The sequence below is a fragment of the Panthera onca genome, chromosome F1, assembly GCF_046562875.1.
Source record: "Panthera onca isolate mPanOnc1 chromosome F1, mPanOnc1 haplotype 2, whole genome shotgun sequence".
NCBI lineage: Eukaryota > Metazoa > Chordata > Mammalia > Carnivora > Felidae > Panthera > Panthera onca.
Window position 1 is genome coordinate 46123338 of NC_138355.1, and position 16101 is coordinate 46139438.

Below are 16101 nucleotides of genomic sequence, written 5' to 3' on the forward strand. Positions count from 1 at the left end.
TTCACTATCCCTTACTTTTGCCCTGAGTCAGGGGAGTTCAAGGCATTAATCTAAGTAAGCTGTGCAGGATCAGATTTAGAACCGAAATCCTCAAGACTAAGCAGTACCGACAAAGATGCTCCAGGATAGGACACACCTCTGAAAGTTACGGGTAACCATCCAGTTCACTGAACAAGAGCCGCACAGAGAGGCATGACCTTGCACTGCCTGCAGGGGTCCCTTCTGACTGCTCGGCAGTAGGGACCACCTCTCCACCTCTTCTGGAGTACAGGTGTCCTTCTTCTGTAACCACTTGTGTCCCACAGTTACAAACTCTCTTCCAAGTTTGAGCCACAGAACCACTCCATTTCTGCCCACGGAACGAGAGGCAGCCGAGCAGGCCAGTTTCTCAATCAGGAGAGACGGAGATCCCCCAGTGGGGTGTTGTATGCTGAAAGAATAAGAATGTCTTCTCTCCTCCTGGCCGGTCTCCCTCCCCACACATTCCTCCTCACCCCTGCATATCTCCAAAATATTAAAAGTTAAGGCTAGGGTATGCTGTACAGAATATTCTTCAAAAAATCAACTCCATATTGGTTCAGATACTGTCCCTCTAATTTAAATGAAGAGTGAGCTTTTATTCAAATTAGTCTTGAATCTAGCTGCATTTATGACAGGGCCTTAGTCTTTGCTCTGGAAAGTTTGGCTTGATTTAAAAACAAACAAACAAACAAAAAAAACCCCTGGGAAATGTAATTCTCTCCCCATATATAGAATGGAAAGGGTAAAAAACACTAAGCTATAAAATATGTCCAGCATAAATAAGGCACTAAAGTTCTTAATCTGATGAAGCTGAAGTTGGACTGTTTTGTTCTTTTTCTTTACATTTGAACAAAGAAAAGGGATAAAAGCACCTTTAAAAAAGAAGTGAGGGGCACCTGGGTGGCTCAGTCAGTTGAGCGTCCAACTTTGGCTCGGGTTATGATCTCATGGTTCGTGAGTTCCAGCCCTGCATCCGGCTCTGTGCTGTCAGAGCCAGCTTTGGATCCTCTATCCCGCTCCTCGCTCTGTGCCCCTCCCCAGCTTGCGCTCTCTCTCTCAAAAAGTAAGTAAAACATTAAAAAATAAAAAGAGGTGGGGCACCTGGGTGGCTCATTTTGTTAAGCGTCCAACTTCAGCTCAGGTCATGATCTCACGGTTCGTGAGTTCGAGCCCTGCATCGGGTTGTGTGCTGACAGCTCAGAGCCTGGAGCCTGCTTCGGATTCTGTGTCTCCCCCTCTCTCTGCCCCTCCCCTGCTCACGTTCTGTCTCTCTCTCAAAAATAAATTTAAAAATTGGGATGAGCACCAGGTGTCGTATGGAAACCAATCTGACAATAAATTCCATAAATTAAAATAAATAAATAAACAAATAAATCAAAAAATAAATAAATAAAAAATAATAAATAAAGCAAGTGTGTTTTGTGAGTGTGTGTGTGTTTAATCAAAAGCTGTTACGGGTACATAACCTATCATCATTCCTCAGGACAGCTTTGAGGCATGACTAGTTAGACAAGTGAAAAGCAAAACAATCCTCAAGTCCTATTTCCCATCTTCCTGCCCAGCGAACACCACCCCAGGGAACGGAAGCACGTTACAAAGCCCAACTCCAAAGAGAGTTGTGGTCTAAAGCTTCCCACAGCGCATGGCACAAGGCCGGGGAGTCGGTCCAAACCATTCACGCCACCTGCTAAAGAGGACACAAAAAGGCACCACACGTGATGGGCACTTCAGCCAGGGGCCCACAGGCCATACTAATGAGTCCCCATGCTCTGACCAACTTTCCTTCAGAGAGTTTGGGTTTGGACTTGGGAGTACCATCTAGAAGGGGACTTTCCCAGAGAGGCTGACTGATGGCTCTAAGCAAGGGGCACATATCTCCACCGCTGCTACATCGATTCTCCTTTTGGCAAAGAATTAAATCAATTTTCAAGCATCGGGTGGCCTATACTTAGACTAGAAATCCTTCAGGGGACTCCGGTCAGACCTCTGAGAGAATCCAGAAAGAAAAACTGCATCTTCCACATGGACTCACCCTCTGTACCCTTGCTAGGAACAACACCATCAGACTCCCTGGACCACAGAAGAAGCAGAAGTCTTCATCCTTAGAGATGAACTATTTTCCTATGAGACGTTAAGGAGCAAATTCCCCTTAGGTCTTGACACATGTGGAGAGAACCTCATGTACCCACGTATCTCGTATTCTTCACGCTGGCTTCCCTCTGAGGAAGTCTGAGAAAAGATATGAAGGCAAAAGACGCTCTAACGATAACTTTTGCCAATGCAGTTTTTTTTTGTTGTTGTTGTTGTTGTTGTTTTAAGTAGGCTTCATGCCCAGCGCAGAGCCTAATGTGGAGCTTGAACTCACGACCCTGAGATCAAGACCTGAGCTGGGATCAAAAGTCAGACGCTCAACCGACTGAGCCACCCAGGCGCCCCAATGCATTCTGCTTTTGAGCCACACAAACAACACAATTATAATTACTCCATCAAAGGCAGGTCGGGGCTAATTATCCTGAACTCTGTCAGAATTAGCAAAGCATCTCAACTCCTTTTTCTGTCAATGTCGTTTAATCTTACAACTTCCCATACGCCTTAGCCCAAGCCCTCACAGACAGCTAATAGTTAAGTAGGTAACCAATTTGTAGAAAATCCTCTGGAGGGAACGCGAGGAAACACTAATCCCTCCTTGCATAACGTCAACTTGAAACAGCATCAATTAGTGGGTCTGTGGTTCACCATTGTATGTCCTGTGCCCAGTACTGAGTCAGGCGTTAATAAAGATTTGTTGAGTGAATGAATATTGAGGATTTACTTCCCTTATCATGGTGAAGCTCTGGCCTACTGGGACTGTATGCAACTCCATCTTTGGGGCATGAAAATCATTTGAGTATCAGCACAGAATGCAACCTAGCCTCATCAGTCATGTCTCAAACGCATCATTGTTCTTTTCTAGGGGCCCGGCTAGTAAAATGTGGGCAAATCGACAAAAATCCCTGTCTTTCATGGGGGGTGGGGAGGGTGTGGGAAATGCCCTTCTGAAGTGGAAAAAGCAGCATTCCAATATCTACCATCCGGGGAAATATTTAACAGGTATTTATCTGCCTGTTATATATAAAGCATTATGGCGGGCTTTGCAGGGGGTACAAACATGAATAAAACACAGTCTTTACCCCCCAATCTAGTAAACGGGATAAAACAAAGATACCTGTAGCAATCCCAGAAGCAAACAGAACATGTTCTGTATGTCCAGAGTCTACAGGAATTGAGCAACAGGTACAAGGGGAAATTCATATTCCCCTTTACTTCGACAACATATGTTTTGAGGTTTTATTTTCAAAAGATTGTTTTTGAGAAGTACATTTAATGCAGGAAGTGAGACAGAGAATAAAAGCATTAAGAAAGAGGAGGTGCTGGGAAAGCAGACAGAGCAAAACAAAATTTAAAGACCAGAATGGATTTTTGTTTAAATCCATGCTTTCTTTAAAAACCACTTGCAGGGCGCTTGGGTGGCTCAGTCAGTTGGGCGTCCGACTGGTCCGACAGGTCATGATCTCGAGGTTCACGAGTTGGAGCCCCGCATCGGGCTCTGTGCTGACAGCTCAGAGCCTGGAGCCTATTCGGATTCTGTGTCTCCCTCTCTCTCTGCACCAGCAACCTGCCTCCCCCCCCACCCGCCTTGCTCATGCACGCTCTCTCTCTCTCTCAAAAATACATAAACATTAAAAAACCACTTGCAAGGCTGAAGAGCTAAGTATACTGAAATCAGTAATGACAGTTAAGACTAAACTACACATATTGCAAATCGTGAAGGTAATCATGTCTTTTCTTTTAAAGGCAGGCAGAATTATCCGACCCTTTCTAATAGTGAGCTGCCCTGTGCCATGGGAAACAGATTACCCTAGGAAAGGAAGCTTAGGAAGGGAAAGGCTGTAGAGGGAAAAGGTGCAAAGAGTTATTACTGTGTTTGGGAGAAGCCACTTCTTCCCAGGCTCCCCCCAGGGAACCGGAGGTAGCAAAATCAGCAAACTGGAGCCTGGGACCCTAAATGTCAGGGGCTGGAAACTGGAATACGAGGCTAGAGGAGGTAGGGTCACATTACACTCAATTCAATCAGATAAGGTCTCCCACTGAAGTCAATTATAGCTCCATGGCAAGCTACGGAGCCTGGGTTATGACTCATGTAGAACAAAATCTCTCCACTGCCAGGGTGCATTTTATATTCTCACGGGCAGGTCGGAAGAGTAAGGGACGAGTCACAGAAGCAGAACTGACTGGGAGTGTAGGTAGAGACGTGGGGTTGAATCCGGCTCCAGCTCAAACTACATACGTACACACAAACAGCCGTGTAGATTTAACACGAACCATATGACTGTGCTAAGTGCTTTAGAGTATTTATCTCTAGTTGTCACAACAACTTTGGGAGGTAGACATGACCACTCCCATTTTATGTATGTATGTATTTGTACGAATTCACCCCTTTAGAGGGTATAATTCAGTATTTTTAGCATATTCACAAAGCTGTGCACCCATCACCACTATCTAGTTCCAGAACTTTTTCATTCTTCAAAAACAAATCCCATACCCGTTAGCAGTCACTCAATCCTCCTCTCTCCTCACCCACTGGCAATCACACTATACTTCCCATCTTTACAGACTGGCCTATTCTGGGCATTTCCCATAGATGGACTCATACAATAGACAGCATTTTATATCACTACCATTTTACATATGAAGAAACCAAGACTCAAAGCCCAAGTCACACAGTGAATCGGAGGCTGAACTACAATAGGAAACCAGGTCTGATGGAAATGCTGGTACCTGCTTCTCGACCACTATGTGATGCCTCCATCTAGGAAGAAACTTGTGAGAGAAAGTGAAAGTTTTCATTACACTTGGGCTAATAAAAGTAATAAGTAAGAACCACAATTACAACACCATGTCTGCTGAGGATGTACTGAAAAGCTGAGGCAGCTCTTCTAAAACAGACCAGGGAAAACTACTGGAAAGCACACCCCTGTCCCCGTCTCTCACTGTTTCACCCCACAACCCGACTTCTCCCCGCTGCTCAGCCCCACGAAGGAGGCAGCCACATGAAACTAGGCTATAAGGAATCTCCTCTCGCCCAATTTTCTGTCTCTTTCCCAGATGTCACTCTGCCACTTGAACTTTATTACCTATACCAACTTCTGTCTAAGGAGTCCAAGAAAAATGTCTCTTTCAAATAAATACATAGTGCTTTTCCTCTTCTTTTAAATACTGGCAGCCAGTTTATACTAGGTGTAAAAAAAAGAGGGAGAAGAATGTTGAAGAAACTAAGCTGTTTGCTAACCAAAGGCAAAGAGCTATAAAAATCTAAGAACTGGGGGGGCGCCTGGGTGGCTCAGCCAGTTAAGCGTCCGACTTCAGCTCAGGTCACGATCCTGTGGTTCATGGGTTCGAGGCCCATGTCAGGCTCCGTGCTGACAGCCCAGAGCCTGGAGCCTGCTTCAGATCCTGCGACTCCCTCTCTCTCTGCTCCTGTCCCGCTTGCGCTCTCTCTCTCTCTCTCGAATTAATAAACGTTAAAAAAATTTTTTTTTTTAAATCTAAGAATTGTAACTCACATAAAATGCCTATAATCCAGCCATACCTTACCTTTGTGCCATTTTTCTGCTTTGGGCGTTGCATATGTATATGGCTGAAGATAGGCTGTACCTTTCTAGAGGACTGACTTCAGGACTCCTAGCTCTTTTCATCCCTCATCCAGCATAAACAAATAACAGGTGCACCGTAATGATAATAATTACAATTCTTTTTTTTCTTTCTCAGGAGAAAAGTATAGAAGGGAAAGACTGATTCCCACTAACCTAAGGCCAATGTCAATATCTTTATCTGATTCTTTGTTCCCCAGGTACTTAAATGTTTATTGAATAATAATTGAATAATATTACTGTGGAACACATACACAGCAAGGTGCCAGGCACTGTTCTAAACACAACTATTAACATATATTAACTCCCAACAAGCCTAGAGGTAAGTACTAAATGTTTATTGAATAATAACAGCTAATACTTACACAACACCTTATAAGGCACCGTTCTGAACACGTGCATTAACTCCCAACAACCCTAGAGGCGAGCACCGCTGTTGTAACCAGCGGCTCCAACAACGAGGAAACTGACACAGCACAGCGGTGATGCGGAAGCAGGACTGGAGGAATGCGGCACAGAAGAGGGCATTCCAACCAGACACATTTGAGTCATTCCAATTTCTTAAAATTCATACCTCTATGATATGTTGCAACAGCGAAGCACTCTTTGGATCACAAAACACGAAAAATTTCCCCCTGCTACTTTGTGACACTCCATTCTGCCTTTTTTCAAAGAAGTTCTCAAAGCCTTCATGTCGTTACTTCTAAAGCCTCTGACAGAGGAAAGTCAACAGATAAAAGGACTCTCATCCCCTAGACTTAAGTGAAAAGAAGGCCAATGATTTGGGCAGCAGGGGAGGAATGGAATCAAAGAAATTTCACTTGCAATTCTGTTTGCTCTGTATGGGCCAAGCTATTCCTATTTTAAGAGTTCAATCCCACCTACGTTTTAGCTTCTGAAATATCATGTCCATTACATAACCCTCTAACCTGCCACCCCCCAATAAATACAAAACTGTCAAAATTAATAAGAAAGCAGTATTTTGGCATTCTTCCCATCTCCTCTGTGATTTAAAAGTGAAATAATAAAAATTTAGAGTTACTAGATGATCTTCAGTTGCTCAAATACAACACTACATCCTAACTAAAAGCACACTTCCACTCTGAAATGATGATTAAAACCTTCCAGAGGTTTGTTAAGTTACAAATTGAGTGTTCCTTTCACTCATGTGTGGAATTTAAGAAACAAACAAACAAACAAAAAATAAGCAAAAAAAAAAAAAAAGAGAGAGAGAGAGAGAGAAACAGAATTGGTGGTTGCCAGAGGGGAGGTGGGTGGAGGGATGGGTGAAATAAAGTAAATAAAAAAAAAAAAAAACGTTCAGTGTTCCTTCTCTTGATATTCCAAGTTCCTATTCAGAAACCAACATTCACAAAAGAAAGTTGAGACAGTCTCTGAGTGGACTTGACCTTGTAACGATAGCCCGTAAAAGGAGGACACAAGAGGTAGTTGTCTTTTTAAGGAGTAAGGTTTTAAGTCTACTTTCTAACACAATTACCTAAACAACTGGGAAAATGGCCATTCCCAAAACATACAGAGTTAGGCGCCACCTCAATGATCTTCCCTGATGCTCATTTTCACCTCCAACGATAAAACTCTCCATAGGGATGGGAATGGGAGCACTTTCTGGAACAAAACCAAACTGTTCCCAGTCCAGTCATCTGCACCCTACCCTGGTTTTTGTTTCAGATGAATAGACTCCAGAGGGTGAAGAGAGTTAAATACAATATGCAAAGGGGCGCCTGGGTGGTTCAGTCGGTTGAGCGACTGACTTTGGCTCAGGTCACAATCTCACAGTTTGTGAGTTCAAGCCCCGCGTCGGGCTCTGTGCTGACAGCTCGGAGCCTGGAGCCTGCTTCGGATTCTGCGTCTCCCTCTTTCTCTGCCCCTCCCCTGTTCGTGTTCTGTCTCTCTCTGTCTCAGAAATAAACATTAAAAATTTTTTGAAAAAAATACAGTACGCAAAGATTAGTTCGTGGTGCAGTCAACTAGAAAAGCCAGTGAGGCAAAATTCAAAGGGTACGTTTGTCTTTCTTAACTTGGCTTTTTAAAGAATAAAAACAAGAGCCTGTCAAGGTGCCTTGAAAACCTCCATCTCTCTGCGATGAATCTACTCCCTGATGGTTTTTTTCTCTCCTTCGGTAGTGATTCTAAAATAAACAATTGTTATCAAATAACAGCGACAGAGGACTCTTTTAGGTAAGCTCTAAGAAAAACCTGGGAGCAGGAAAGCTGCTGGAAAGCACTGCTATGGGAGAGGGTTAAAGTACACATTCTGAGGATCATCTCTGAAAACATTAGCCCTTCTTGCCAATTTTCTGACAGCCTCTATAGGTCCATTTTCAGAACGGCAAATCTCTGGGCTGACGATGTCAAACCACCACTCCAGAAAAGCTACCGTGCTTTCCTCCCCGTTGTATTACTTCCAAGCTCACTAAGTGGAAGAATATTATTTAGGACCAGATCAGATTCTTATTATCTTACTTTCTTTCATCGCCATTTCTGGAGTCTCAGACAACTGGAGGATATGAAACATGGCAACTTCGGAAACACAGAACCCAACGCACAAACTCTGAAGAGCTCAACAATTCATTCTGGTCTGAGCCTCATGTTCAAATTCGCTATTAGCATCTACATTTGTGCTTCCACAGGTGTGTCTGTAGACCACTTGCAACAGAATCCCCGCAGCGTTTTATGTTTAGATTCTCAGGACCCACCCACGAGACCGTCCCCATCTGTGGGGTAGAGCATGAGACATTTTTAAGGCTAATTTGGTTTGAGTACACACTTAAGTTTGAGAATCACTAAATTAAACCCACTGTCTTACTTGCTGTGCTGTCCCCAGGGTACCTGTCCACATGGGATGCCAGTCCCTTCTCCCTTCCCACCTATTTCCTAATTAGACGCGCTACTTAACAAACCCTCCGGATCGCCACCAAAAAGCAGTTGAAGAGGAAGCAAGAAATTGGGAAAGATCAAAGGCCCTGCACGATTTTAAATGCTTTAGGGACTCTAGCACATCCCAGGGAGAATCAAGTCACGAAGTCTCAGGACCAAACAACAACCCGATCTCTTCCCCAATTTCTTCGCCATAAGCACGAGCAACCCCTCAGGCACCCTGGCACGTCAGATAGGGATTTCCTTTAGCGACCCCAGCCCCATTTACAGTACACCCCTTACTTCTTCAGTTTTCGTGCAAAAGCATTTCACGTAAGCACGCACACATACACCACACACACATACACAATCCACTACAGTTCCCTGGACTCCTCGGGCTCCTGGGGCACCCTGCCTGCTGCCCTTCCTCCGGGCGTCCACACTCCTCCATCCCTAGGCGGGTCTCCGACCTCAGCCGCCCACCCCCTCCCACCCCCACTCCCCGCCCCTGCGCACGGCCAGTTGTGCTGGAGCGCGCTCCTGGCACTCCCGCCGGCCTCCGAGCGCCCCTCGCCCACCCCCGCCCCGGGGGATGCCCGCCCACGGCCTCGCGGATCCGGCCGGCCCAGGCCCGGGGACCCGGACACGCCGCCCCTCTCCCACTTCGCGCCCCTTCCCGGCTTGTTTTGCAGGGACAGGGGTGCGGTCCGCCCTCCGACTTGCTCCTCCAGCCCTGCCTCCGCCGCGGCTGCCCTCCTTACCCGCCTGCAGCCCGGTCTCGGCGACGTCGCCGGCAGGGCCGCGCTCGGCCCCGCCGTCGTCGCCCGTGGGGGAGGAGGGACAACTGTGGTTGTGGGAGCACTTGATGTCGCGGAAGAACTTCTGGGTTTCGCGCAGGTTCTGCCGCAGCCGGCCCAGGTAGCGGCGGTAGCGGCCGAAGCCCCGGCACAGCTCGCGGATCATTCCGCCGCCGCCCGGGCCGGGACCCGAGACGGGCTCGCTCGCCCACGGCACCCCGTCGCCCTCCATCGCCCCGGCCCGTTCTGTCCTGGCGGCTCGGTCCCCGGCCCGCCGGCCCCGCTTCCCTCCTCCCCGCCCCCCAGTGCTTCGGGGAGGAGGAATCCACCCCCTGACGCCCCCGCCTGCAGTCGGCCGGGCTTCCGACCTCCGTCACCGCCGTTGAAAACAAACCAACCCGCAGTGCGCCGCTAACGGAACCTTTATCTCCACTCTCCGGCAGAGTGAGGGAAGGATCACTGGAGCGCGCAGGCCCTGCGCGGGATCTCCTGGGATTTGTAGTCTGGGCGGGCTCCGAAACCTGGAGACCGTGGACGGGGCTGACTCCCGGTGGAACCTCGCCCGTTTTTGTGCGCACACGCTCCCCTCGTTTCAAAACGGGTTCCCGCGCCCTGCATAGAGAGGAGAGAGAGGAGGCTGCAGAATCCCGCGTCAGCAGAAGTGGGGTGTCTTCGTGAAATCAGAGCAAAACATTTCAATAGCAGAGAGAAGGAAGGAAACAAGACTGAGGCCAACGATGTCTCCATGGCTACCCTAAACGGTTCTCACTTTCCGGATACAGTAGAAACTGGGGAATCGACTGAAAATACCCTAAAAATAGGGAAACGGTTCTTGTTTATATTGCGCCCTCTTTCTCTCCAGGTGTGGAAAAGGGGGATGTGAAAGGGTCGTTAAAGAGCTTTAAACCGAAGTCCATTGGTTTCTGGAAGTAAAGGGACTGGGCTGGGTTAGGGGAAGTTGAGGTTTGCAGTTCCAAACCAGTTCTGATTATCTCAACTTGGCTTCTGCTAATAGAGACTTTTATTGCCACAGACTGCCACAGAGCCCTGGACACAATTACAGAGGAGACAGAACTTCACAATCACCTCCTTTTCACCTCCTGCTTTCTCTTCCCCTCTTCTCCAGGCACAGAGTTTTCCTGTCTTTCTTGCTGTGCAAAGATCCCCCTCTTTCACCCAGGCCAGACCTCTGCTGGATCGTGTAGTTCAACTGCATTTAAGAGGAGACTTGAGTTTGAGTTTGAATGCCTCCAGCGTCTTGTCTTGGGATCTATGAAATAAGGGTCTAGGCTTGTTGATCTTGCTTCAAAATGTTTGCTTCTGTCTCCCAACCTCTCATCCCTTGAGTGCAAGGGCTCTTAGCAGAGTGATGTCATGATAATTGGGTTAATTCAATGTTAAAATGTGAGGGGGCTTTTAGTATTTTATGAAAAGGGGTCACTGGTTCGCATGAATCTCTGCTTGGTAGGTGGGTGTGAAGGACTACAGGTCTGGAGAGAGCCTCAGACTCTTTTGCGCTCCTTCCCTTTTACTTACATATTCTCCACCAGCCACTCCTCATTTTTTGCAAGACCCCCATGCAACCTCTAAAAGACTCAGTAAAACACAAATGAAAATACAAAACGGAACGTTTAACACAAGATGGCTGATACTACTTCAAAGAAGCAGCAGCAGCGAGGTAGCAAATCAGTGTGTGAAAATTTTGCCACATACAATCATTTCATTTTTTTTTTAATGTTTCTTCACTTTTGAGAGACAGAGAATACGAGCAGGGGAGGGGCAGAGAGAGGGGGGCACAGAGAATCAAAAGCAGGTTCTGCACTGAGAGCAGTGAGCCCTATGCGGGGTTGAAACTCACATACTCTGAGATCATGACCTGAGCTGAAGTCAGACATTCAACCGGCTGGGCCACCCAGGCATTCCTCCACGCACAATAGTTTCTAACAAAGAGGATCAGATAAGAGAGTACTCGGGCTAGAGTTGTCCAGAAAGGGATTTGGGAATTAATAACTATCTTAAAGAAGTAACATTTGGAAAGGTGGAAGTCGTGAGGGAGAGCATTATGTTAGGTAAAGGCCATGGAGTTCATTCTTTAAAAAACTATTCATTAGTAGTTTATTTTATTTTATTTTTTTTTTTTTTTAAATTTTTTTTTCAACGTTTATTTATTTTTGGGACAGAGAGAGACAGAGCATGAACGGGGGAGGGACAGAGAGAGAGGGAGACACAGAATCGGAAACAGGCTCCAGGCTCTGAGCCATCAGCCCAGAGCCTGACGCAGGGCTCGAACTCACGGACCGTGAGATCGTGACCTGGCTGAAGTCGGACGCTTAACCGACTGCGCCACCCAGGCGCCCCTAGTTTATTTTATTTTTAAGTTTATTTATTATTTTGAGAGAGACAGAGACAGGGCAAATTGGGGAGGGGCAGAGAGGGGAAGAGAGAGAGAATCTCAAGCAGGTTCCATGCTGCCAGTACAGAGCCTGACTCGGGGCTTGAACCCACGAAACTGTGAGATCATGATCTAAGCCCAAACCAGGAGTCAGACGCTCAACCAACTGAGCCACCCAGGCGCCCCTGTCAGTACTTTATTTTTAAAAGAATGGGGCGCCTCAGTGGCTCAGTCGGTTAAACTTACGACTTCTGCTCAGGTCATGATCTCACACAGTGTGTGTTTGAGCCTTGCATCAGGCCCTGTGCTGACAGCTCAGAGCCTGGAGCCTGCTTCAGATTTTGTGTCTCCCTCTCTCTCTGCCCCTCCCCGACTCTCTCTCTCTCTCTCTCTCTCTCTCTCTCTCTCAAAAATAAATAAACATTAAAATTTTAAAAAATAAGTAATATAAGCCTGTAGTATAAATTCAAATGCTACAAAGGTTATACAAGGGAAAACTAAGTCTTTCTTCTAGCCTGTCTCCTAGTCACCTAGTTCGCCTCCCAGGAGGCAGCCCTTTTGGAGGTGTAGGTATGTGTCTTTAAACTCAGATGGGGGCGCCTGGGTGGCTCAGTTGGTTGGGTGACCAACTTCATCTCAGGTCATGATCTCGCAGTTTGTGAGTTCGAGCCCCGCGTCGGGCTCTGCGCTGACAGCTCGGAGCCTGGAGCCTGCTTCGGATTCTGTGTCTCCCTCTCTCTCTGCCCCTCCCCTGCTCACATTCTGTGTCTCTCTGTCTCTCAATAATAAATAAACGTTAAAAACAAATTAAAAAAAAAACAAAAACCCAGATGATAGCACAGTATACTTACTCTATTCTGCCCTTCCAGGCCCTCCTGTACCAAAATATAAAGATCTGCCCCATTCTTTTTAACTGTATAAATATGCTACCATATGGATTGGTATGTTTTCTTTAACAAGTCCTCTATTGATAGGCCTTTAGGTTTTTGGCAGTCTTTTGGTATTACAAACAATACTGCCATCACAAAGCTTCTACATAATTTAACATACATAATTTCACAATTTGCATATGTGTATGTCTCATCTCTATTTTTGATCTGCTGAGGAAAGTGATCATTTTGTTTGTTTCCTGCTACTTAAAATCTTAAATATGAGGATAACATGAACTCTTCCTAAATCACAGTCAGCTACATGTGAAAGTACATATTTTACTCAAACATCCAGTTCCAAGGACAACTGGGAGAGAATGAAAGTTTAAATGGTGTCAAGAGAGGATTCAAGTTAGGATAGGAAAATGTTCCTTAAAACTGAGTTGGAGTGCCTGGGTGGCTTAGTCACTTAAGCATCCAACTTCTGCTCAGGTCATGGTCTCATGGTTCATGGGTTCATGAGTTCATCAGTTCCTGGGTTTGAGCCTGCCCCTCCCTTGCTCACTCACACACCTCTCTCAAAAATAAATAAAGATTTTAAAAACAATTTTTAAAAAACTTTATTTATTTTTTAGAGAGCGACAGCGTGTGAGCAGGGGAGGAGCAGAGACAGAGAGGGAGACGCAGAATCCGAAGCAGGCTCCAGGCTCCGAGCTGTCAGCACAGAGCCCGACGCGGGGCTCGAACTCACGAACTGTGAGATGATGACCTGAGCCGAAGTCGGTCGCTCAACCGACTGAGCCACCCAGGTGCCCCGATAAACATTTTTTTTTAAGTGATGAAAGTTAAACAGTTAATGAGGATGAACACATAGATCCGTTTTTGTTCTCTCCTAGAACACCACTAAAATGACAGGAATGGGATTTTTTTAAATTTTTTTTTATTTTAATTTTTGTTATTTATTTTGACAGAGTGAGAGCAATCTGGGGAGGGTCAGAGAGGGAAAGAGGATCCCCAGCAGGCTCCACGCTGTCAGCACAGAGCATGACACAGGACTCCAACCCACAAACTGTGAGAGCATGACCTGAGCTGAAACCAAGGGTCAGACCCTTAACTGACTGAGCCACCCAAGGTGCCCCAGTTATGGGATTTTTTTTTTAATTTTTTTTTTTTAACGTTTATTCATTTTTGAGACAGAGAGAGACAGAGCATAAATGGGGGAAGGTCAGAGAGAGAAGGAGACACAGAATCTGAAACAGGCTCCAGGCTCTGAGCTGTCAGCACAGAGCCGAACGTGGGGCTCGAACTCACGGACCACGGGATCATGACCTGAGCTGAAGTCGGACGCCCAACCGACTGAGCCACCCAGGCTCCCCACTGACGGGATTTTTAAAGCATGAACCCACAATAATGAGTGGAGTCAGTAGGACAAACAAAAACAAAGAAAAGTAGAAGCTGGAAAGCAGATGCGCAAGCATTAACTAAGTTGCCAACCTGGAGAACCTGAATCCTAAATCCAAAATGGAACCAAACTGAGACCCCACCTGATTTATACTGCAGACTCCCTCAAGTCTCCACACTTGATCACTCACAGTAGGTCCCCGTGCCGCCCACTGTGGGGATCTAGAAAAGCGGGCCGTCTACAGGGTGTACTCTGGGCATGGGTCAAAATAAGAATTTTTAAAGCTATTTAAGATCTCCAGGTTACTGCTCCCTTCTTCAACTGCTGCCCTCCTTCTTCTAAAAGGAGACTGAAGTATTTCTTCTCCAGAGATGGTTGAATAGGAGTCTCCGTATAAATAAGGAGATTAAGTGGATTTATGGATATAGGATGCTAAGATTCCCAGCCCTCTTCTTCCATTCAATTCCTAGATCTCTGGCTACCGGACATTTACCTTCCAGAGAGGAAACGTGACTTGTGTTCTTCAAGGAATCTGACTATACCAAGAGGAAAAACCAAAAGATACTGACATCAGGACAGAGGTTTTTTTTTTTAACTTTATTTACTTTGAGGGGTAGGGGAGAATCTCAAGCAGGCTCCACACTGTCAGCACAGCGCCTGATGCGGGGCTTGAACCCACAAACCGTGAGATCATGACCTGAGCCCAAACCAAGAGTTGGATGCTCAACCAACTGAACCATCCAGGCCCCCTGAGATTTTTTTTTTAATGTTTATTTATTTTTGAGTAACAGAGAGACAGAGCACAAGGAGGGGAGGGGAGGGGAAGAGAGAGAGGGAGGCACAAAATCCGAAGCAGGCTCCAGGTTCCAAGCTGTTAGCAAAGAGCCCGATGCAGGGCTCGAACTCACTAACCATGAGATCATGACCTGAGCCGAAGTCAGATGCTTAACCAACTGAGCCACCCAGGCACCCCAAGATTTTTTCAATTGAAATTAACTGACATTGAAATTTATTAGTTACAGGTACACAACATAATGATTCAATATTTGTGTATATTGCAAAATGATCATCACTATAAGTCTGGTTAACATCCATCACCATACCTAGTTATGGAATTTTTTCTTGTGATGAGAAGTTTCAGGACTTACTCTCTTAGCAACTTTCAAATATGCAATACAGTACTTTTACCTCTAGTCAGCATGCTGTAGGTGACATCGCCATGACTTCTTTGTTTTACAATTGGAAGTTTATACCTTTTGACTCCCTTCACCTACGTTGCCCCATCCCCCTGCCCTGCCTCTGGCCACCACCAATCTAGAACACAGATTTTTTTTTCTGGCTTATTCACTGCTCTATCTCCAGCACCTAGAACAGTGCCTGTCACTTAGTAGGTGTTCCTACTAAGTGATATTTGCTGAATGAATGCATGTTCACTCTAGATATTTTTAAATATTCGGGAAAGCACAAAGGAGAACATAAAACCACTCGTGTTTCTACTATCCAGTAAGAACAAGTTCCTCTTGGAACCAAGACAAGTTCCTCTCGGTTAGATGATTTGATTTCTAGAGAGATTCCAAAGTCTTTTTTTTTTTAAGTTTATGTATTTTTATATTATTTAGTTATTTTGATTCTTTTTATTTCTTTTAAGTAGGCTCCATGCCCAATATGGGCTTAAATTCATGAGCCTGAGATCAAGAGCCGCATGCTCTCTCCTGACCGAGCCAGCCAGGTGCCCTGAGATTCCAGAGTCTAGATCCTTATGTTAATGTAGGTGGGAATCAGGCACTTTTGCAGAACACCAAAAGTAACATTTATTTCTGCAGCGTGAATGAGGAACGAGTTTACTAAGAGAAAGAATAACTGTTTTCTATTGTGCAACATAAAATCACAATCACAAATCCAAGAATTTTGGGGGTGCCCCCTGGCTCAGTCAGTAGAGCACGGGACTCTTGATCTTGGGGCTGTGAGTTCAAGCCTCGTGTTGGGTGTAGAGATTACTCACTGCTGCCATCACCAAGCCCACTTCGGATGGATCCTCTGTTCCCCTCTCTCT

General features: G+C 45.8%; 1 protein-coding gene across 2 annotated transcripts in view; it reads right to left on the bottom strand.

Moving 5' to 3' along the window:
* The window catches only part of DSTYK (dual serine/threonine and tyrosine protein kinase), a 49033-nt gene extending 39295 nt beyond the window's left edge, over window positions 1-9738 (bottom strand). For both annotated transcript variants that reach the window (XM_060644252.3, XM_060644254.3), the window contains exon 1: window positions 9350-9738. In XM_060644252.3, coding sequence (XP_060500235.3) covers window positions 9350-9617 — 268 coding nt within the window. In that variant the 5' untranslated portion in view covers window positions 9618-9738. The remainder of the gene's footprint in view (window positions 1-9349) is intronic.
* Between the last annotated feature and the right edge of the window lie 6363 nt (window positions 9739-16101).